The sequence below is a fragment of the Penicillium samsonianum genome (genome assembly GCF_028829775.1).
Source record: "Penicillium samsonianum strain IBT 33392 chromosome Unknown utg000003l_segment0_segment0, whole genome shotgun sequence".
Lineage (NCBI taxonomy): Eukaryota > Fungi > Ascomycota > Eurotiomycetes > Eurotiales > Aspergillaceae > Penicillium > Penicillium samsonianum.
The window spans coordinates 1,661,162-1,683,170 of NW_026643261.1; the positions used below are offsets into that span (position 1 = coordinate 1,661,162).

Here is a 22,009-nt window from a genome sequence, read left to right on the forward strand (position 1 = left end):
GCTTGAGAACACAGACTTCAAGCTTTGAAGTTGATATGAAGAGAACGGATCGGTGTAAAGAAAGACAAAGGAATATTCATCATTTCTGTGTTTGGTGGGACATAATGGCATGGTGGCCGAGAGACATATGATACTTCATGGACATTAGGTACAACATGGTTACTCTAGCTTGTAGTTACATGGCATTGAAATGAAATACCCCTCCCCAAGGGTTCACGGCTGAGCTGAGACACTTGGATCTAAGATTATCACAGAACCGAAACATGCATTGACGCAGTCAAGATCAACATTCGCGTTTGTGAGGTCAGGTAAAACCCTGCCAACAGGTAATAGGTCCGTAGACACGAGCCGTGTTTCAGCTTCAAATCATGCAGAGAAAGAGATCAACATGAGGATCAGTACAAAACAGACAGACGTAAGCATAAGCCACGCGACGTGAATAGTAGGCAAGTGGCAGGCGTATATACCAGTCCTGGGCACTGGTACTTTCAAACCCAGTACTGGCCCCAAAGCCCCTTCGCCTCTTCACTGCCGTGGAACTGGAACTCGACGGGGATGATATCATCAAAGCCCTCATCTAGCGTCGGTGCGCGGAAGCGGCGACCGAAGTCGCCGAAGGCGATGCCAGGAAGAGAGGTTCGGGATTCGGGGTTCTAGTTGGGATAAGAATCAGGACCAGATTGAGATGGAGATGGGGATATTGCCAATACATACCAGTTCTTTGTTGGACGATCGGACGGCGTTGTTATGCCGGCATAGGTCTGGCGTTGAGATGAATTGGACGCAACGGATAGGGACGTTGAGCTCTTTTGCGAGAGATGTCCAGTGAGCTCGCGTTTCTGGGTCGGCGTTGGTGTTATCTAGGTGGTAGCTGTGTTAGATCGCTTGAAAACTGAAGCTGAAGCTAAGATAGAAATGAAAGCCACGACGTACCGACTGCCACGGACTTCTTGGCTTCCAAGTACTCGCGGGCGACCTTGAGGCATTTCGGACGCTATTATTCATCAGCATTCGATTTCAGTTTCATTTCAGATTTAGTTATAACGCGTACCGTCTTGAGAAGATCTTGGTTGACTCGTTCATAGCCTAGAGGCTCCAGGTGGTTCCAGTAGAAAGTGGACTTCCCGGCACCTGGGCTGCCACAGAAGATAACAAGTTCAAGTGGGTGGTTGCGAGTAAAGGGTTTGGCTGCGATGAAGACCGGTCAACAATCTGCCAGAGTTGGGTTTCTTGCGGGGGATACCAAGTTCATTGGAAGCAACAAGACAGCACATACCCGGCTCTTCGAGATCCGATTTTACGAAAGACAAAGGGTCAAAGCCCATCGTCGCCGGCTCCGTAATCTGCCCGAGGAAAAACTCCTCCGGGGTCTTGAATGGCATACCGATGTTGGTAGCAAGTCCCCTAGAGCCGAGATCAGACTTTGTTACAACATACTAAATGTTATGATGCTCTTACCGATCCACAGCTGAATGATCACCTGGCCTTCCAGCCGCATCACCGACGAAAACCGACGCGGGCAAGTCAACACCCGCAACGTCGAGATCATAGTCGTCCAGGAACTCGCGCCACATCCCGAGACGGGGTTTCCTATATTCAGGGTCTGTGGTGGCCGCGTAGACGCTGACGGGGAAATCCAGTTCCGTCATGACAGCGGTCATTTTTTCTTTGAAGTTCGACAGGCTTTTCGAGTCACTCCGTCCACCTTTTATATCCTTCTGGACACTGATCTTCTTTTGGTTGGAGAAAATCACAACTTGGAAGCTGTCAAAGTATAAGCTCGAGTGAACCAAAGTAATCCTATACCCCGAGTCTGGACATACCCTTCGGCATTGAGCTCCTTCAGTCGGCCGGGCACTTTGGCGTTCCACCATTGCCAATCTGTAGCAGACTTGGGAAAGACATTGCCCGATTTGGTTTTGATCAAGGTTGAATCCTATATATTGACGTCAGCAGGGCCCTCCTATCTCTTGACGCTACCTATTCTAGCGTTCGGTTTCAACCACTGACCAAATCAAAGCCTGCAATTCGGCGCTGTTTCTCGGTGGGAGGAACTGCCTTGCCAGTTATCTGCTTTCCGATGATAACGCTCGTGCCGATGACGCGCCATGTGATCGGTTCGGGCTTCTTTTGCGAGGCTGGGGTGAAGAAGTTTGCTGCCGATTTCTCTATATATGAATTTCTATTAGCGGGTGCAAGACGCTAGTGGATAGTAAAGACTCACTGGTTACCGTCGAGTCAACCTTCCGGCGCAGTGGTGGTGGAGAGATGGCTTGGGTGGGGGAGGCGCCCCTCTTTACTGCCCCCTCGGCCATTCTGACAGTCCGGGAGAGTGAAAACGTGGTGAGGGATTTATGGGTAGATTTAAATGCGTGTTGGTTGATTCGATCAGTTTTCGCTGTGAGTTGCAGTTGAATCGGAGATACTGTGTTGGACGCGCCGAGACGCGGGAGAAATCACGAAGTCACATGTTCTTGACCATCTAAAGTGAACAATTTACAGCCAGGTCTGTGATATTCGAATAAGAATAAAACAATAAAATAGACAAGAGGGAGGACGGTCTCCTTCTGAGAAAGATGAACTCGGAATAGCTCGTTTTGATATCCCGGAAAGGAAGGAAGGATGCTACGCCGCTGGAACGCACGCGCAATCTCGGATGAATTGCTCATGACGCCGAATCCAGCAAGATTTGGGATTTCTGGCTTTTGTCCAGATAGAACTCGCGAGGGTTTACCCGCTCAGCCAAGTCCTACCTGGGCAGGAATATAGCCATTGGTATTTTACTTATGGGACTATAGGAGTCCTTTTTGGTCTTATATGCTTCTGTATTCACTCTTACAAAGAGGAATGAAAATATTCAGTAGACTTGATTGCTATGATGGGTATATTTTTTCTTTTCCCCTAATAAAAATAAGTTCGAAATGTCTATCAACGCCATACCGTCGCTGGAGACTGGGGTATTTCGTAGTCTCCAGCATGCTCAAACAAACCGAAGTAGGAGTGGGCATCTACTTCGCTCGCGTATCAAGAGACAGTCGATCTGCCTGCTCCAGGACAACCGCCGACTTCAACTGCTCGCGCAGACCAAAGAGATGCTGTGAGGCAGTCTTCATCGTTTCCTGGTTGCTACCGTCCTGAACAATGATGAAGGCTTGCAGCACATAGCTTCCGCTCTTCTCGAACAGAGTCATATCCTTCAAAGCAGGCAGCTGCCGCCGAGGTAGACTCAACTCATCCCCACCGGGGTAGTGCAGCACGCGATGCAAGAAGATGGCAATGTCATTGTGGATGAACATATCACCTTCGACCACATACTCAGTGGTGAAACTAGAACAGACAGGGTTAATGTCCGCGATCATAAGATCGACCTCGGTGGCGCCACTCACTGATAGCCCCACGCATTCATAGCTTGCACGACATCTCCCCGCGGTAGCGTTGCACTCGACATCAGACGTGATGTAACCGCTGAGCGGGTGCCAGCTTCAGGGATATCACGAAACTCCAACTTCCATGGTTGACGTTCATAGTCATAAGAAGATGGAGATAATGAAGAGCCATAAGGCTTCGAGTCGTCCATACCGGCCATCTGAGTGTCTCGGTTGACGGGGGCTGTGGATCCGAAATCCGATTCGGAAACCGGACCAACCACCTGGGTGTAGTACATGTTCCCATTGAGCATCTTGTTCAGCCGTTGTAGGTCCCCCTGTTGAAGGTCCTGACTGGCTCCGGTGCGCCCCGCCATACCTGGTTTGCGGTAGGCTTTGAAGATCAGCCGCCGCTCTAGGCAATGGCGGGGCTGCATCGCGGTCAATCCCGCAAGCTGCTGAAGAAGCTCATGATGTTGGTGGACTGGAACCGAGGCGAAAAGCGACTGCTCGTGCATATTGTCTGATATGTGTGTAAGGTAACGGGTGAATCCGGGATGTGTTTAGTCAGGGTCCAAGCTTCAGTGGCGTTTCCAAACGTTATCAGAGATCACACTATTTTATGTGTCGCTGCTATTGCTAATAGCGTCTATTGGCCCCTGTTTGGTCTGTTTGATTGGTTTTATTTCTTGGCAGAGTGTTCAATGTTGGACTTTCCCGAAATATTGGGGACTTTCCCGATGCTTGTGAAACCCTCTGGAATATCAATTCCGGTGCAAGGATGGACTTGTCAGGGATGTTATCCAGTCACAATCCAAGAACGTTGGACTTTTTGTCTCCGATTGCGGGGGAGGTCTTAAGATGTGGGACAAATAAGCTTGAATGGTCTATGGGGAAGCATTGCCAGACAGTCCAAAACGAGGGATGATGATTGGCGGATTGGAGGTTTCAAAGAAAGAAAAGGGCAGGTGTTCGGCACTGAAACAGGCAAGAATGAGGGGGAGCTCACAAGGAGCTCGCAAGGAGCTCACCGGAGTCACGGACTAGGAAAGGATCAGAAAGGAATATGGCTTCACAATGGGGAAATACGGAGTGATGTTGCCAAGATTGAGAGGCTGCATCGGAATCCAATCCCGGTGCAAAGTACTAAAGTGCAGTATAGAATATTCAGTTCAAGGAGGATATGGCGTGACATTATATTGTACTCTGTACTCCGTACTCCGTCTAATATTGCCAATACTTCGTACTCACATACATATGTACTCCATAGTACGGAGTAGATGTACTCGATTATACCGTGTACATAGTGTAGTGTACATAGTCTCCATAGTGTCGGGTTCCGAATCGGCTGTCCCAAAACGGCAGTCCTTCCCTTCTTATCTTCTCGTCTTTTCCCACTTCCCCTCCTCTTTCTACTCCCAAACCTCTAATTCCTTAATTCTCTACACCTTCTCTCATACACTCAAGCCTCATTACTACGTTCAAAGAACCATAACTCACTCCCTTGTTGTGTGCATCGTTCTCTCGGTCGGATTCGGATACTACCGGACCCGTTACAATTTCGCACATTTCCCGCGTCAAATTGATCTTACCAACCTCCCACCTCAACACACCTAATAAACTACATAACTACCACAATGCGTGCCACTTCCATCCTCAGCGGCACTGCTCGCACTCCCCTCATTCGCTTCGTTGGCAAGCGCTCCATCCCTAGTACGTGATATTCCCCATTTCCGAGCTCCATATCCCCCGAGAGACCGAAACTAACCTCGTATTCCAGAGTCCATCGACCACTCTCCTCGCGTCCACCCCGCCTCTCCCACCAGCTCTCTCCCCGACTCTTTCGCTACCTACCGTGCTAAGGCCCAGCAGCACGGCCCGCTCGGTCGCTCCTCCTTCAACAGCACCATTGGCGGCCAACCCGGCGCCTCGCTGGGCCCCGTCAAGCCCCAGAGCGGCGAGTTCTTCGATCGCGCTGAGCTCCCCTCGCGCTTCGGCCGTCTCCCCTGGACTCAGGCTGAGATTGATGCCATTGAGACTGGCGGCGCGAGCATGTTCGCATAAGCGTTCCCTCGGGCGAAATATAAAAATTTCTCAAATTGTATGAATGGGGCATGATACTTCCTATGGAAGTTGCGTGATGAGCGAGCTTGAGTCTTGAGTCTCGATTTTGGTGCAGTTGAAGCGCGATTACGATCTTGACCCTGGCCGACCGTGGCGTTGCCAATGCCTTCGCGGTCGCTGGGGACACAGATCTGATGCTTGCTCACTCGTTCCGAGAGTTTCCGAGACCAAAAACTCTCACTTTATACCTTGTTCCTTGTGATGATCGAAGGCCATTTGCAAGGACGTCTTTCTGTAGCGGTGATTCTTTGCCGCTCTTTTTTTTTCCCTTTCGGTGTTTGTTTTACTCATTGTACCCGGCGCTGGTGGTTGATTTTCCTCGGTGTTCTATTTCCATGCGCAACACGCAGCTGTATCGTCTTGATGTCGAGAAAGCGGAGTCGTGTGCGTTTTATACATAGATTGTGGTCAGGACTGGTGATTCTTGTTACATACATAGGCTCTGTGAGCGCTATTCGAAGAAATGAATTTCTCGAAGCAAGACTAAGCTTTTCTAATAAACGCATAATACTGTATAATATAGACTATAGACTATAGACTATAGAGCTATGGAACTATAGGCTTAAACTATAGGCTTAAACTATAGGCTTAATACTAAGAGTATTAAGTATGAAGGATAGGAAGGTACATAGGTACGTGTCTCAGGCACGTGCCTCCCCGACTCTACCTCGATCCAAGTAACCCTTGTCTACTTCCCATCCCGAGGTCTGATTGAACATGACCTCCCATATCAGCGAGACGAATAGGCTGACATTCCGGGAGACAGACGAGGCTGGAAATCCTACTGCAACCTACATCTACTCGGGAGATGTCGCTTCGATCACTTCCTCAAAGACACCGGCTGGCCGAGTAGATGTAATAGTAAGTAGTCGTTTCTTAATCTCCTATTATATTTTTTCCACAAGATGTTCGAAATGGCACGCAAACAAGTCAATTCCAGATGTGGTGTTTCATCTTGCCGACTAGCAGGCCAGCATCCTAGTTAATGTCCTGGGATGTCTGCCAATCGCTTCATAATGCATCTGTTCACTGGCACACAGGTACTCTGTTTAGCATTTAGTATATGAATTGTGCTCATTGAATTTCGATTTATGATACGTTGGCTCCAATTATGAATGTCATTGCATGATTCGGAAAGACTTTCAAATGCTATACCAATATCAAAGTTTTCGATCTTAACTGACCGAGTATAACAGAGCTCCTCTTCATCTACCTCATCATGGTCAGCCAAGCCTCTAGTCAGCTCGCTGAGTGATGTTTTTCTTCCCTCCGGATACCCCCAAAGTGTCAGCGATGATTATCTCCCGTGAGTACAGACAGGAGCTGTCGAAATACATGAAACATCCCTGGTCTACGAAAAATGCTAATGTCAAACCCAGATATCAAATCTTTGTGAGCATCCAATCCCCAGCTGCCAGAGACAGTCACAGCATGGCTCGAACTACCTTGCTCTGTCATGCCAAAAGCATTATCAAAGATACACCTAGAACACAGTTCTGACGCAAGCAACCCACCGCAAACAGGACTCCCTCCAAGCCTTCTGCAGCTCAATAGCAGGCCTCCTCTCCTCCCGAGCCGTCCTCCAAGGTCTATATCCCACCACCCAGCCCAACCCCATATACCAAAATCAAACCAAGAGGCGAACAACTAACACCCAACCCAACATACAGGAGTCGGCGTCGGCAACGCCAACGCCTCTCCAACATCAGCACTGCTCCTACATATCCTGCAGGATATATCGGGCCGCATTGCAACGATATGCTTCGCCCACCGCGTCGGCACAGCCCTCGAGCCAGAATGCAAAACCTACCGACTAGCAGCAGACGTCTTCAACGATATCGCCATGATCCTCGACTGTCTATCGCCGGGTGTTCCCGCCGGACCGGCGCGCGTGATTGTCCTCAGCACAGCCGGTGTCCTCAGGGCCCTATGCGGCGTAGCTGGGGGTAGCTCGAAGGCGAGCTTAAGTGCTCATTTTGCCAAATGGGGGAATCTGGCGGAGCTTAATGCGGTATGTGCTTTCAAATTCCCGTGATGCATCGTCTCGTTTGGAAATTGAAGGCAGAGCTAACTTAATCTATTTTGTTGTGTAGAAAGACTCGTCTCAGGAGACTGTTATTTCTCTTTTCGGCATGCTGGTAAGCATCCTCATCCACATTCCCATCCTAACCCTCTCCATCAAGAACCAAAGCCAAACTCCAAGCAAGAATCCCACCCTAACCACAACCACAAATACCACAGGTCGGATCCGTAGTAATCTCCCACATAACCAGCTTCAGCACAACCTGGCTCATCCTCCTAATCCTCCTAGCCCTCCATCTAAGCATGAACTACGCCGCCGTGCGCGCCGTACAAATGACAAGTCTAAACCGACAGCGCGCGAACATCGCCTTCTCAGCCCTCCTAGGCTCAGACAGGGGTCTTGCACTAGATCTCGGTCTCGATCTCGATCCTTCGTCCACTCCATCCGAAAAGAAATGGACAATCCTCACACCAGCACAGGTATCCAAACACGAGCGCATCTTCCACCGAGACGGAGCATTGCAGTGGACGCAGCACTCGAGCACACATACAACAACCCAACATCTAGGATCCGCGCAGATAGGTGTATCCATGTCTACTTTCCTAGGCAGTTCCGGTTCCGGGTCCGGGTCAGGTAGTACATCGTTCCAGCGCACCCTCCCGCTACAGCGGCTTGCGGCTGTTTTCACGGATGAGTTCTATATCATGTTTCTCGTGCCGTCGTCGGCTACAGGAGGGAATGCGAAATGGCATGCTTCGATTCTCCTGAAACGGGGTTGTGCTGTTGAGCATCAGTTGAAGGCGTGGGCTCATGCTTTGCTGGCTGCAAGGGATCTGGGCCGGATTACAACGGGCTCTGATGTTGATGCGGTTCTCGCTGTTGTTGAGAAGGCGCTTGTCTTGCTGAATACGGATGCGCGCTTTGAGAGATATCTGACCAGGCTGAGTAGTGTCGGGTGGAATGTTGATATTGCGGCCTTGGAGACGAGGGGTGGACGGAGGATTGATATTTGATATTGATATTGGTTGACACTTACAATTACACTTCCTCTATCCTCGGATTTTGCTTTTATATTTTACCTTTTACCTTCGATCTTCCACCCGCTCGGACCTACCCCTATAACTACATGTAGTAAATGTAATGAACAAAGTCACATCAATAAGAATAAGAACCCATCCTCCGACGCAGTGCTGAAGACACATTGAATGAACATTTTATCTTCGAAGGGTTTGCGAGGGGTTACGTGTGCATCTGTACTACAACCCTCGGAAGTCTATATGTACGTCTCCCTGGGCTCTCGGGCGCCATGTCTGAGTGTGGGACGTGTGTGACCAGGAGGATCAAGAAAGGTCTAGACAAGACTCCTGGTCTCAGGTTTGAGGAAGGATACTCGGATGCCTGCTCAGATGACGGGTGGGTATTATTTCAAGTTGAATTGAGACATGTTGAGAATGTAAGAGTTGAGGTCTTAGTTCTGGTTGTTGGGTTTGGAATTGCCCCAACGGTCGAATGCATGGCTAATGTAGTAGGTCTGCGTAGAGGATTCAAGGCTACGGACATTAAGTACAGTTTATACTTTATTTACGGTTTTTACTATTTAGAAGCAAGTGATGTGAAGAGGGGTATCAAGTCTATTGATTCCGAATAAAATAAATTCCCAGTTGTGGGAGATGATGAGAGATCAAGACAATGTCTCGACAAAAACGCCGTGTCCAGAGGACCTGAAAAGCCATCAGGTCCTCTATCCAATCTATAGATGAGAACATGATATGATATATATGGGGTTTCTTTTCCCGTGATGCCATCCGCCAAAAAAAAAAAAAAAAACATAAAAATGTGACAAGTGAAGTTGGAAAACGAGGATGCTCAGCCGGAGACATCCAGTAAGAAAGAAAAAAAAATAAACAAAGAAAACGCCGGTTTCATATGCTTTCAATGCGTCGTGCTCTCATACACCGCCAATATAAACGCTCGACAAAGGCTAGAATGAAGTCGTGGGATGATGCATTTCGGTATTTCATGCAAGTGTGTGTTGAGATGAGAGGTGTCGTTGCGGGGTTCGTAGTTGTCGTGAGTCAGGAGACAAAAAGGGTGTGGTTTGTAGGTTTTGTATGTCGACAAAAGTCGGGATGAAAAAGGGAGGAAAGAGAAGACAATTAGTCGTCAAGACCAATAATCTTAGGATCACGAGCGCCACCGCTGCTGCCTCCAGTGGAACGCTTCTTGAAGCCAAGCTTCATACCCATCTTCTTCCAAGGGTTCTCGGTGCGAAGTTTGGGGCTTTGGATGAGCAGATGCGGCTCGCTGGCAGGCGGGGTGCTGGGCGGCGTCATAGGCTCCTCGGCGGTAGGACTAGACTGCGGGGAGCCAGAGTCATCGGTCAGAGACACGCAAGCCGACTCGCCGCTGGTGCTGACCAGGGCGCCGGAAGTGCGTTTGCCGATGGCATGCATAGCGCCGAGGGACATGGTTGAGCGGCTGTGACCCGTTGCGGGAAGATCCTTGGTAGACGACTGCGGGGAGATGCGCTTCGACACGCGCGACCGGACCCTTTTCACCGGGTGCTCGTCCAGGCTCGTCGAAGATAGACTCATGAAGTCGTCGGGCCCCATGAAGGGTTCGGAGGGCCCCATGGAGGGGGAGGTGGTGTGACTATTAACGAAGGGGAGGAAGATGGATTCCTCCATCAAGTCGTGGATGCGCTTTACGGCGGAATCTAACGTCTGAGGCACGGGCGGCGCAGGCACATTCTTGTACTGCAGGAGTGCGTCTCGGACTTCGCTCGACAGGTTGATCTCGCGCGGCGACCCCGGGAAGATGTATGCGGTCAATAGGCGTTTCCAGAGCATTCGCAGGTGCTGTGTTTCGGGGCATTCCGATTCCAAAGCGGCGGGACCGAGTCGTTCGGCCAGAGCGTAGTAGGAATCCCGGTATCGGTTGGCCTCCATGGTGAATTCCAAGGTTTCGAGACAATGATTCTGGGAGAGGTAGGCCATGAAGGCGCTCAACGTGTATGGGGGAGGAGCAATGTTGGCCAGCACCTCATTGAGCGTCGGGCGCATGGAAAAGGCCCCCGACGAGGTGGCCAGGCTGACCGGCCGGGAGCCAGATGATTCCATATCCTCTTCGGAGTCGCTGTCTGAGGAGGTGGGGGACAATTCGGGGGTTGCGGTAGGAGTGTGGTTCCGGAAGAAGAGGGAAGGAGCCAATGTCTTCTTTTTAAGCATAGCGTAGAGTGTGCGTCGGGGACCCTTAATCGGCTTTTTTCTCACCGGCCGTCCCCTGCTTGTGGGACGAGGCTCCAGCTTGTTAAAAGAGCGGCGGGTTATTGGGATACAGGCATATAGGGACTGCAAAGAGAAATGAGAGAGAGTAGTATATAGTCCACGTATGATATAAAATGAGATAATCAGGTGGAAAAAAAGACCGGAAATCCAAGCAGTAAAGAAGAAGAATAAAAAGGGCAGGCGGATTCTGGAATCGTTTATTCATGACGATACCTTGGGTAATGGTAACGGGGGGGCCACCTCAGTAGACTCTGGTGGACCTAGATGGGGACGCTAAACTAGTTTCTGCGCCCAAGTGGGGTCTTCTTTCGATAAGATGTCATAATTGTTTTTTTCTTTTTCCCTTTTCTTTTCCGTTTTCTTCTTCTCTTTTTCTCTTTTTTCTCTTTTCTATTTCTTAATTCGATTTATTTCAGTATTTTTCTTTATGGAATTTTTCTGATTGGTTTTCACTTTTGTCTTATTGTGGCGACACGCTGAACTCTCACGTTTGAACAAGCGCCTAAGATCTGCAAGGGATACTTGGAAAATGTACAGAGTACTCCATAGAGTACGACAGTCTTCTGTCGAGATTAAAATGTGAATATTAGAGCATCTCCAGACTAAGTATTATGTAAGGTATACCTACATGTGTCTGGAAGTCCATCCTTGTTTTGATCACTCCACAATCCTTCCAGAAGTCATACGTGTAAGCTTCCACGGGTTCTGGAAAAAGAAAAAAAAAACGACCAGTGCGCCCAACGTGGCGAGTTTGGATTTTCGTTCCCCTGAACTCCACCATGGAACACGAGGAACTCTTCTTCCATGATTCAACATACATTTTCTACTGTTCTACGGAGTACTCCGTACAATGCATATGTCCATATAGTTACTAATTCCTCCTACATCTATTTCCTAATTCACGATAGCCTCTTATCTCCCGGCCGCTAGCACGCCATCCGAGACTGGAATGTCAATCTTCGACCCACGGTTCTGTGGTATTATAACTCAAGAATGACCAGACCAATACCAATAAAATACACGATAAGGCCGTGTCACAGCATTCCCTCCCTTGCATCGAGGGTACTCACTCTTCCCAAGGTTGCTTTGTCTTGCACGTCATCTAAAACCTCCCTGTCACCTTGATCAGTTAACCTTGGAAACTCAAACATATCAAATAATATAATATCGGCCCACTAGTTAGGGCTTGTGTTCGATGCCAATATGGCCCTGCCGATCATTCTAAACCCGGTCCTGAGGATCATTTGTACCACACTGGAATGTCACACAAGCTTGTCTTGATGTCTCTCTATAATTAATAGAACATACTCGGGACTCGTGGACGCGTATGTGGAATTCACAGGGATTCGGCAAGGTACAACCGTACAACGTACAACGTATGAAAGAAAAATTCTGGGATTGATTCGGTGGAGGCAAAAGATGGTACATAGTTAGACACCCGAACAACCTTGGAATAAACTATGAAAATAGGAATAGTACGTTGAGTCTAGAGTGAGTAGACAGAATTTTTCAATTCAATGCAACTCTATATTGTATACATAAAATATAAACTGCTTAGGGACTGTATCCCCAAAAGAATACATAACCAGTGAGACCGCAGCCGGAACTGCCCAGACCTTCTAGAATTCTAGAAAACCCCGTCGAAGCACTCTAGTCCTGCCTATCCACTCGATCGCCACATCCGTAAATCCTGAAAAAGACAAAAAGAATAAGACATTAATATAAGAAAATTGATCTTAACCCCCTGAACGGACTCAAGTTCCACACTCAGTCACCAGTGGAATCAGAGTTTTTTTCTTTTTTATCCGGATGTCGCCACTATTAATGATTCATGCTCTGTTTGTCTCCCGAGTCTACCCACTACTCAATATTGTAGAACGCATACGCATTTCCACGCATGCCAAGCCCACACCATCCCTCACAGTTGACATGGAGATCGTTGACTTACATAGGTAGTTTATCCGAGATGGAGTACAGTGTTCGGCCGAAATCAATGGGCTACATTGCGATATACCACATCAAACACATAAAAGTGGGTGATACTGCCGATTGAAACCGAGTGCCAAGACTTGGGAGCTGGAGATATCTGTTCGGAGGCTTCAGGGACCTCCGGTCTCATAGATCCACTTCTTCTCATCTTCTCACCGTATACAACATGAATAAGAAGAATTCTAGTATCTATACAGAGTACTCGAGTTGACATGATTCAAACAATAGATCGAGTCATAGACCTTTCTGCTCGAACGCTCTGGGCTCAGCATAAGGTTATTGTTGAACATGGTTCGCCCATCATTAACATTTGGGTTTGACAGGTCAAAAGCATATCAACGCCATTTGCACGTCTAGATCGCATGAGCGAGGAACATCGAAGATAAGATATTAATTTAATAGATATTAATTGGGTTATGGAGAGGCAAAGGAAAGACTAGATCATCGTTATTACTTGCCACTACTGAGTCCATCTCAAGGTCCAGACTAACAGTAGCACCAACTATTATTGCAACATGGACGGTCAGATAGCAAAACCGTCAATCCTTTTTTTTGCTTTATGCAACTAACAAATTCAATCGGGGCACAGACCGTTAGAGGAACTGTCAAATGGCGTGCGATATAAAATATGTCGTACAATGGAACAAGAGAAACACATACGGAGTACAGTATACACCTACAGCATGCAGATAGATAGGTAAACCGACCAGCGGCATTCATATACGTTGCAATGCAATGCAGCAAAAAGCAAAAGCGCGCAGCAAGACAACACGCCAATCCCAATAACACCTCAGCGCGATAACACAGCACGCAATTACCGTAGCTATCACCCCCAGAAAACCACGCAAATCACAGCCCACGCGCCTAGCAAAGACCAAGTTAGATCCAACCACGGAGCCCACCTACCACGCCCACGCAGCGAAAGCAAACCCGTAAGCCCGTATTTAGCAAGGGACAGGGATACAAGCGCTGCATGAGATATCCACCCCCAAGGCCACAAAGCCCCCAAAACCGCCAATATTCGATATTCGAACCTTTCCTAAGTTAAAAAGAAAAATGAGATCCACAATTTTTCCCCATTCCCCAATGTCCAAGACAAGGACAACACCCCCACATCGGCGCGCACGGGATCACGGCGCGCCCTTGCTGTGGCTGCGCTGGCTACGTTCTCCCCGTTTGTTCTTCCTAGCGTGCCAGCATTGAATGAATCTAGAACAATGGGTTTCCCGTTTAGCGAGAAAGTGGATATACAACATATGTGACTCTTCCTTTTTTGTTTTTTTTTTTATGGATCGTGTCTTGCTGTGTGTTTATGTATGGGGTACATTTCCATTAAGGCGCTACTGTAGGTCCTAATCCTGGCGGGGAATTATTTTACTAGTGGGAAGGGGGTTGAGGCTTTTTATTTTCCTTCTTTCGTGTTCTTTCCCTTGCTTTCCCTTGCTTTTTCTTTTTTTTTCTTTTCTCGCGTGTATGGGGTATTCGGCGCATTCCGGTTCCTTAAGCTTGTGGAGGACAGATTGTGGCACATAGCACATACATTCTTATGTCATATCTCTGCAGATGGCTTCAAGGATTGTCACCAGGATCACCAGGATATTGTTTGCTGTAGCACCTAGACATGCCCGTTTTTCGTCACTAGAATGAGGGGGTGGACAGGGGTGTTATGGTCGTTATTGAACTCGTGCATTGACGCCGACATTAGTACCTGCACGATCCTTGACGATAGTGCCATATCGATCATCCTGGGTGTCTTGGTTAGTTTGCTATGTTGTATACACAAGGTTCTGACTATTTCTCGGTCTTTCCAGCCGATAGCTTCTGTATAATTACAATTATATCACGTATTTGATGTAATATAACTACGTTATACGATATAGTAAAAACAAAGTGATAGCCAAGCTATAGTTAAACACAAGCTAAGCAAGGAGAAAATTTAATCAACCAAGCAACACGCCCCCCGGATCTACCCCTGAAACCTTCAATTTTAGCCTGCAATGTCTCTCAGTGATGTGATGATGTGCAGCCGAGTAAAATGGAGTAATGATGGCAGGGATCAGAGTAATAACAGGAATAGAAATTGCCGACCGAGAAATATCATAACCAGTCGAGCCAGTCGCAAAGGAAGAAAGTAGCATCCAAGAAGAAGATTGCAGATCCGCACGGGATGATCTCTGATTTGGGAGAGAAGCAATATATAACCCTGTTCCAGACCAGTGGGACGCCTCCACAACCCCTTCTAGCTTGACTTAACACGAAAAAAAAACATTGGAAGATAAACAAAGCTAACAGAACCAAGAGAACTAACAGAGCTAAAATACAAGAAAAAGCCAACCGGATACCCAAAACAGCACAGCGTAGTCGATCAGACGGCAGATGCCGCGAATGACCTCATTTTTCTCCACTGTTTCAACTGAAATCTTGATTTTAGACGGAGTCTAAGAAGGAAAAAAATACGACAACATATGATAGTCTAATTAATACTGAATTAGCAGCAAAAGAACGATCGAGATCGACCCTAGACTCGTTTCAGATCTGAGCTCGATTGGGGGCTGTTGTGATGATTCTGGACTCTTTGCTCCCAGCGCTACGTGAAACACCTCCTTGGATATTGTAAGGGTAATTTATTTATCGCCAGATATGGGAAAGGATGTTTCTCTCAGACTGTGGGGAATCAATTTGACTAGTTTAGTCTAGACTTGTCTTATCACCTTGGGCGCTAAAGGTCATTTCTCTTTGATTTCTGGTTTTTTTTTGGGCTCTCAACCACGGATAGTTGTGACTTTCGTGTTAGTCACGAGCACTATAAGATAAGCGGCTTTATACCTAAATATTTATACAATTCACGGAGTATTCGGGTATTCGGTTGCTTGATATGCACTCCGGTCTCCGGAGTGTACGGAGTACCTACGGACCTCGGGAGTATGCCGTGCTTACTGTGTAGATAGGGAATCCGACCGTGGAAGCTGTTTCATATTACGCGCCTGGGTTGGCCTACAAGATACCATTGTGTCAGTAGCCAATTTAAATGTCCATAGTTAGACTGGATTGTGGCTTCCGTCAATGTATACAATCAATACAACATATATGTTGTAGAGATGGTGTGTTATGGGCAAGTCGATCCCGTACAGCATCGGCCTTTTCCCCGACGTACCTATGTAATTTCTATAACGATATTCACTATCACGCAGGAATTCAATAGCTCAAACAATCCATGTACATTATAGTCTAATAATAACGTGCAATTAAACAGCCCTAATAGTACCAAAGTACCACCAACCTCTCTTCCCTTATCGCATATATACGAGACTACGGAGGTACTCAAGTCCAATATCCTAAGCATTGAGCACCCAAAAACAAACCCCCCTGTCAATAACCCAAGCCAACCAAGCCCAAGCTCAAACTCAAGCTCAGTTCGAAACCAATAACAACACTCCTCCCCAGCCCAGCACCCAATCCCAAACACACACAACCAATCCGCACGCAGCAGAACCAGCCCATCCCCGCAGAAAGCCCTCAGCCCATCCACGCGCACCCATGCACCCCAAAAAAGCAAAGAAAAGGGGAAAAAAGAAAAGAAAAGAAAAGAAAAAAAAAGAAACTCCTCTGCCTAGCTTCAGCCACGCCAAGACCAAATCGCCAAGCGGGGAAGGAGATAAATGCGGGGAAATATGCATTAGCACTCTCACCCGTGGACACTATTGCTAAAAACACCTATTACACTATGTACGGAGTACATATTATACATTACAAATTACAGCCATGACCCTATGAAACCCCCGGTACTCTAATCTGACTCGCTGCCCTGTCGGGGATCTGAATTCCAAGGTTGTTCTGCAAGGTTGACCGAAAGTAAATCCCCTCCCCTGAGCGGGGTTGGTGTTTATCCTATTGCTGGATGGCCGATGTTTGGTACAACTTATTTATGTATTGGGATCCTGCGGGATCTGGCGGATGTTCTTGGGTCTTGGCTGTGTGGTTGGGTGGCTGGTGCATATCCGTATTCACTGCTATTGTCTGGGCATGCAGGTGCTTTCTGTGGGTGTGGTTGGTGGGCTAGGACTGCGCCATAATATAACGCCTTCTTGGGTTACTCTGTGGTGATCTTCGATTGTTATTGGCTCTGGGTAAAGTACGGGGGTGAGCGGGGGATAAGGAAATATGTATATCCATGGACTGTGTGTGTGCCAAAAAGCTTGCTCATTGGGTCATGGGGTTGATATCGGTGGTGTTTACGCTTTAGGGCAAGGGATACGTCTGTGATACTTTGGGCATGATACTTTAGAGTTTATTTCTGTTTCTGCAGAGTCTGGGGATGATGATCAATGATCGACGGGATGTTAACAACATATGTTGTAGTTTTGGTTAGCAATTGAAATCATATGATAGTTATTGAGACATTCTTGCTAGTCTCAACATGGTTATGCCGGACATTGAGGTTACTTTGCTTTACATTTCCCATGCACATATTCTGCACTACTGGATTGGGCAAGGGTTGTCGTTGAGACATACTACTTTGAGCGTATACAACATAATGGAGGGAGATGTCATATCCCCGCTGGACTACTCCACCATCGTTAGTGGAGGTTACTCCGTTGGGTGACATACGTCATGCTATGACATGCCACGGACTGGTGATCCTTGCATTAGCGTGTCATGTAGAGCTGCAGAATGACTACGGAGTAGTGTGGCTGCACACAATGTTGTCAGTTAGATACCAGCCGAAAGCTTGTGATTGCCAGAGCGAGCAGAGAAGTGGCAACCTCGGGGATTGAAGATGTCGAGAAAGGACCAATAGTATTGAAAAGGTGATACAACTGTGGCAACAGTGGGATATACATAGCTTAACAAAGTCAAAGGTTTTGACTTGTTCGGATAGTACTTCCAATTGCTCGACTTCACATAGGATCCTATGCTCTACCTGATTCGTGTAGAATTATATCTTTTTCTATGACTAGCAAGGCAATCGAAAAATGAATTCTAAACACTTGTTCACTCATGGCTGTTCTACAGAAACATATTTCTCAATCCCGTAGTGTCGACATGATATAACCAAGAGGATCTGGGGATATTGATTTACCACAGAAGCCAACAGAAGATCACCATTTCCTGTCTAGTATATGCCCACAGAGTATATAGCAATGGTAATGACAAAGAATATAAACTGATTTGATTTCCAAGCCACGTGCCAGCACCTTGGGAGGCATATCCTCCACCAGACCGACAAATACAAAGCAAATGATACCACCCAACTATGTATCCATATTGCTACCTAGGTGGGCTAGACTAAGAAGAGAGGATATAAAAATGCAACAGCTCTTATTACAGGAATTATTTATATACGCCGTACGAATAACTGTAGAAGACTTGTAAGGACAAACCAAATGAAAAAAGGAGAATGCTATCTTATACCTACCAGTAACAAAAACTCGCTTCTGAAACAGAGCAAGAAAGAAAAAACAACAAAAGACGATTATAGACATGGACAATAGATCTTTGGAACAATCAAAGGGGCAGAGCAGGCGGTTGATGGGGAAAGGGAACGCGGAAAAGGACGGGGATATATGCAACATGCTCTTCTTCCAGGTTCTGCATGCAATAATGAAGACCACGCAGTGGAAAGGATTTTGTTCCCCCGAATGCACACAGGATGGGAGAAAATAACAAGAATGACAAGACCATGGTAGACGGACCGGAGGAAATGAAGCACCGAAATAGAAACGAGAGTTGTCTGGTGTGCTTGTCCAGTTGATGAACAGGACGAAATGAGATTGAGAGATGTATACCAGAGACACGGACAAGCATCGCCCAAGATCAATCGATTCGGATTGTCTCTCTCGCAGTTCGGTTCATCCCTAGGGCGGATTTGTGTCATTGAGCCTTGCCAATTCTCGTGCGGGGGTTGAAGCCATTGATCCAAGTTGTTTGTCTCCCGAGCCAGCGCAAGAAACAAGGTCCCAGGGCGGCGCGCCGCGAATCAATGGCATCGGAGGATCAACCGATGAGTACCTGCCCATTTGAAGGACCAATGGTTGATATTAAACGGTGCACGTCGGATATAGTGACGAGACGAGGAAGTGAAATCGAAAACAAAAGACAAAACTCTCACAAGTTCGCCGTTCCGAGTCGTAGCACCATGAAAGAGTGATGAGACGTAACATCAACGAGAGAAAGGTTGTTCCTACCCACAGTCAAATGTATAGGCTGAAGGATCGAATGGGACAAAAAGAGTATGGCCAGAAGGTGATATAGGCCGAGAAGCACGATTCTTGCTCGGCGAAGCGGCGCTAACCACTTGAACACAAGGCAAGAAAGGAGCGAGAGGTGAAAGTAAACAAGAACAAAAAAAAAAAGAAATCCCATGCAGACCTCCTTAGGCCATTTTCTGACATGAAGGGCAGGAAGCAGAGGCGAAAGCGTGGCGCGGCAGGTCTAAATGCGCCATCGCTTCATTTGACTGGAATTCAACCTGGATCCTGAGATGAGCTGGGCGCTCAAGTGATGCAATACAGCCGAATCACCTACCGCAGCACAGAGCCTTCATCAACTTCTGCGAGAAAGTGGGCGGCGAGTCAGGGGTGCCTGGGGCACCAAGGGGCTGTTGGTTACTCAGCGCCGGGTTCCCTGGACTTCCGTTGCGACCGGAGAGATGGGCATTGGAGTTTTGAAACTGTGCCTGGGTTGACGCGGCCGGAGTCGATGTTTCCACCCCCGCGCTCTGGCGTTTGGGAGGCATGCCGCTGGCGCTTGGGCGATCGCGCGTCTTTCCAGCTCCAACTTTGGCTGGAGAAGGAGGCGGGGGCTGCGCGGCGTTTAAACGGTCGGCTGTCACCCCGGGACGTTGGCTGTTGCGGAGCTCTCTTGAATGCAGGTCGCGACCGGACGTGCCCTGGTGCTGATTGTGGAGATGCGACTGAGATGAGTAGGACTTGTAGTCCCAGCCCCGTCCGTTGTTGAGTTTCATCCAGTCGTACTCACCATCCTCCACCTCGCCGGCGTTCTTGAGAGCTTGTGTCAAGATATCACGGAGATAATCGTAGTCAGGAGTGTCCTCGAAACCAAGGTTGCGCACGTAGCTCAAGTACTTGTTGAATTCTTCTGGCGAAGTGATTAGCAGATGATTATGGATATGCACAAGAGTGGGATAACATACCTGGATAGGTCTCGCAGAGGTCCTTGATTGCCGTCGTTTGCTTCTTCTCGCCAATCTTCTCGTATTTCTGCTTGTTGGTAGCAGCCTTTAGGCCCTGCCAGGGAAGGCCACCCCTCAAGAAGTACATGAAGACATGTCCGAGGGCTTCCAGGTCATCACGTCGAGATTGCTCACGGCCCAGATGTGTGTTGATACTCATGTAACGAGCAGTGCCAGACAAGGATTTACGCTCGCGGTAAGGGATGTGTTGCTTGGTCTTGGGATCGCGGTATTGCTTGGCCATACCGAAATCAACCACGTGGATAACGTTGGCAGCCTTGGTTGATGGCCGGCCAATAAGGAAGTTGTCTGGCTTGATATCTCGGTAGATGAGGTTCTTCTCGTGAATCGTTTGAACGCGCGAAAGCTAGTCACAGTTAGCCATGGATCATCTTGCAATTTCAAGCAGGAAAAACGCACCATCTGCTTGGCTACCATTACAACAGTCTTTGTGGAGAAGCGGCGGTTGCAGTGATCGAAAAGATCCTCCAGAGAAGGACCGAGAAGATCGATAACGAGGATGTTGTGCAGACCCTCCTGTCCGAAATAGTAGACATTGGGAATGCCAGCTGACATGAAGTTAGAAGAGCGCACATCATATCTCCCTAGATCTGGGATACTTACGGCATCCAACCAGAATCTTGTATGTCCGGTACTCATCGCGGAGTTGGGGTGCATCACTTTTCCGGGGTTCCTGGTGTCAGGTTAGCCAGGGGGCTCGCCGCGACGAAGGGCAAGGGGAACATACAAACTTGATGGCGACCTGCTGGTTGTTCAGGAGGTTGGTGCCCTCAAAGATAACACCAAAGGAACCTTCACCGATCTTCTTGCCCACACGGTAGTGGACACCCACTACGTTTGACGACGAGGAGGCCATGGATTCGGGATTAAGGATTTTAACCCACGGAGAGGAAACCTTGGATCACGGGGAAATGGCTTCAGGGACGTAGACACGTGATTGATACTATCACTGGGCGCAGTCAGCACAAACGAGGTCGGGCAACAATGAAAGCGATATCAAAGAGTCTGGTCACATACATCACAATGACCTCTATTTTTTCCGACCGAAGCAGCTCTAACAGGGTCAATGGGATCTATTCGCCCAATAGCCGATGTACCAGTGACGGCGATGAAAGGAGACAGGGCGACAGATGGAATGTGCAATCGGGACAAGATCAAAGGGACGTGGGGACGTATAAAGCCGGAACAACCAAATACAGGCGGAATTGGCAGCGCTGAGCAATAATTGAGGCGTTCGTGGGTCCTTTTTTTGACGGTCGGAAGTGACGAGCTGGGGTTGAAGCCGGGGGACGTTGTAGAGAAGCCAAAGAAAAGGGTAAAAAAGGGGAAAACAAAACACAGAGGGTTCTTCGACCTACTGCGAGTACGAGCCGCACTGAGCAGTGGTTCAAAGGAATACCAGAGGACCTGAGAAGGGGGAGATGGAGAAGAGAAAGGGAAGGTGCAACACTCTAGGGGAGAGAGAGAGAGACAGGGAGCGGAGGGTATTGGGTGCGTATTGGTAAAAGACGCCCTGGGGGTGGGCGCAGGAACTGGCGGTCACGAGTGTACAGTGACTGTATGGTAATTTTGGGGTTGGGAAATGGGAAATCTTCTCTGAGACCTATGAGAGGCGCCTTCGTTGTTCTCTACTACTCATATTAAAAGGCCTTATTCAAAGAAATTTTGAGATTACTGAGGAAAAGCCACCAAATTGGCCACTCTGGAATATTCCTATCTTGTACCTAGCTACCTAGGTCAGACCTCCTCGGCGCTTCCGAGGCGGCTCAACCTCCAGGGCTGCATTAACCAGGCACCGAAAATATCAGGGAAAGTATGTAACTATGTTGTATGGGCTACCTTCATGAGTAGGGACACATGATTTTTTTTTTGGAGAAAGGTATCAGAACCGGGGGTTGAGCCAGAACAGCGTAAGGCCGATTCTTTTTTTTTTCTTTCAGGGGAGTTCCCGTCTGAAATCGGTCTGGAATGCAGTTAATCAGGTAATATTACCGTCTTGGCAGGAACC

General features: G+C 48.0%; 6 protein-coding genes across 6 annotated transcripts; 2 read left to right on the top strand and 4 right to left on the bottom strand.

Moving 5' to 3' along the window:
• Positions 1-488: 488 nt before the first annotated feature.
• Positions 489-2,315, bottom strand: N7471_004206 (putative DNA 3'-phosphatase Tpp1; the record flags this gene model as incomplete). Its single annotated transcript, XM_057276925.1, has 9 exons — positions 489-653; positions 715-860; positions 934-994; positions 1,052-1,188; positions 1,277-1,404; positions 1,459-1,764; positions 1,824-1,936; positions 2,011-2,168; positions 2,225-2,315. 9 exons carry the CDS (start codon positions 2,313-2,315, stop codon positions 489-491), a joined length of 1,305 nt encoding a protein of 434 aa, XP_057136535.1.
• A 693-nt stretch (positions 2,316-3,008) lies between these two features.
• N7471_004207 (mediator of RNA polymerase II transcription subunit 18) lies at positions 3,009-3,883 on the bottom strand (the record flags this gene model as incomplete). The annotated part of the gene is made up of 2 exons (XM_057276926.1): positions 3,009-3,327; positions 3,387-3,883. 2 exons carry the CDS (start codon positions 3,881-3,883, stop codon positions 3,009-3,011), a joined length of 816 nt encoding a protein of 271 aa, XP_057136536.1.
• A 1,119-nt stretch (positions 3,884-5,002) lies between these two features.
• N7471_004208 (alpha-ketoglutarate dehydrogenase subunit KGD4) lies at positions 5,003-5,429 on the top strand (the record flags this gene model as incomplete). The annotated part of the gene is made up of 2 exons (XM_057276927.1): positions 5,003-5,078; positions 5,146-5,429. The coding sequence occupies 2 exons, from the start codon at positions 5,003-5,005 to the stop codon at positions 5,427-5,429; spliced, it is 360 nt and encodes a 119-aa protein (XP_057136537.1).
• Positions 5,430-6,206: 777 nt separating this feature from the next.
• N7471_004209 (RUS1 family protein) lies at positions 6,207-8,525 on the top strand (the record flags this gene model as incomplete). The annotated part of the gene is made up of 7 exons (XM_057276928.1): positions 6,207-6,350; positions 6,686-6,795; positions 6,869-6,881; positions 6,977-7,076; positions 7,160-7,500; positions 7,583-7,627; positions 7,731-8,525. The coding sequence occupies 7 exons, from the start codon at positions 6,207-6,209 to the stop codon at positions 8,523-8,525; spliced, it is 1,548 nt and encodes a 515-aa protein (XP_057136538.1).
• Positions 8,526-9,668: 1,143 nt separating this feature from the next.
• N7471_004210 (regulator of G-protein signaling domain-containing protein) lies at positions 9,669-10,739 on the bottom strand (the record flags this gene model as incomplete). Its single annotated transcript, XM_057276929.1, has 1 exon — positions 9,669-10,739. One exon carries the CDS (start codon positions 10,737-10,739, stop codon positions 9,669-9,671), a length of 1,071 nt encoding a protein of 356 aa, XP_057136539.1.
• An 8,566-nt stretch (positions 10,740-19,305) lies between these two features.
• Positions 19,306-20,857, bottom strand: N7471_004211 (casein kinase I; the record flags this gene model as incomplete). Its single annotated transcript, XM_057276930.1, has 5 exons — positions 19,306-19,886; positions 19,942-20,347; positions 20,401-20,549; positions 20,605-20,674; positions 20,729-20,857. 5 exons carry the CDS (start codon positions 20,855-20,857, stop codon positions 19,306-19,308), a joined length of 1,335 nt encoding a protein of 444 aa, XP_057136540.1.
• Positions 20,858-22,009: the final 1,152 nt, after the last annotated feature.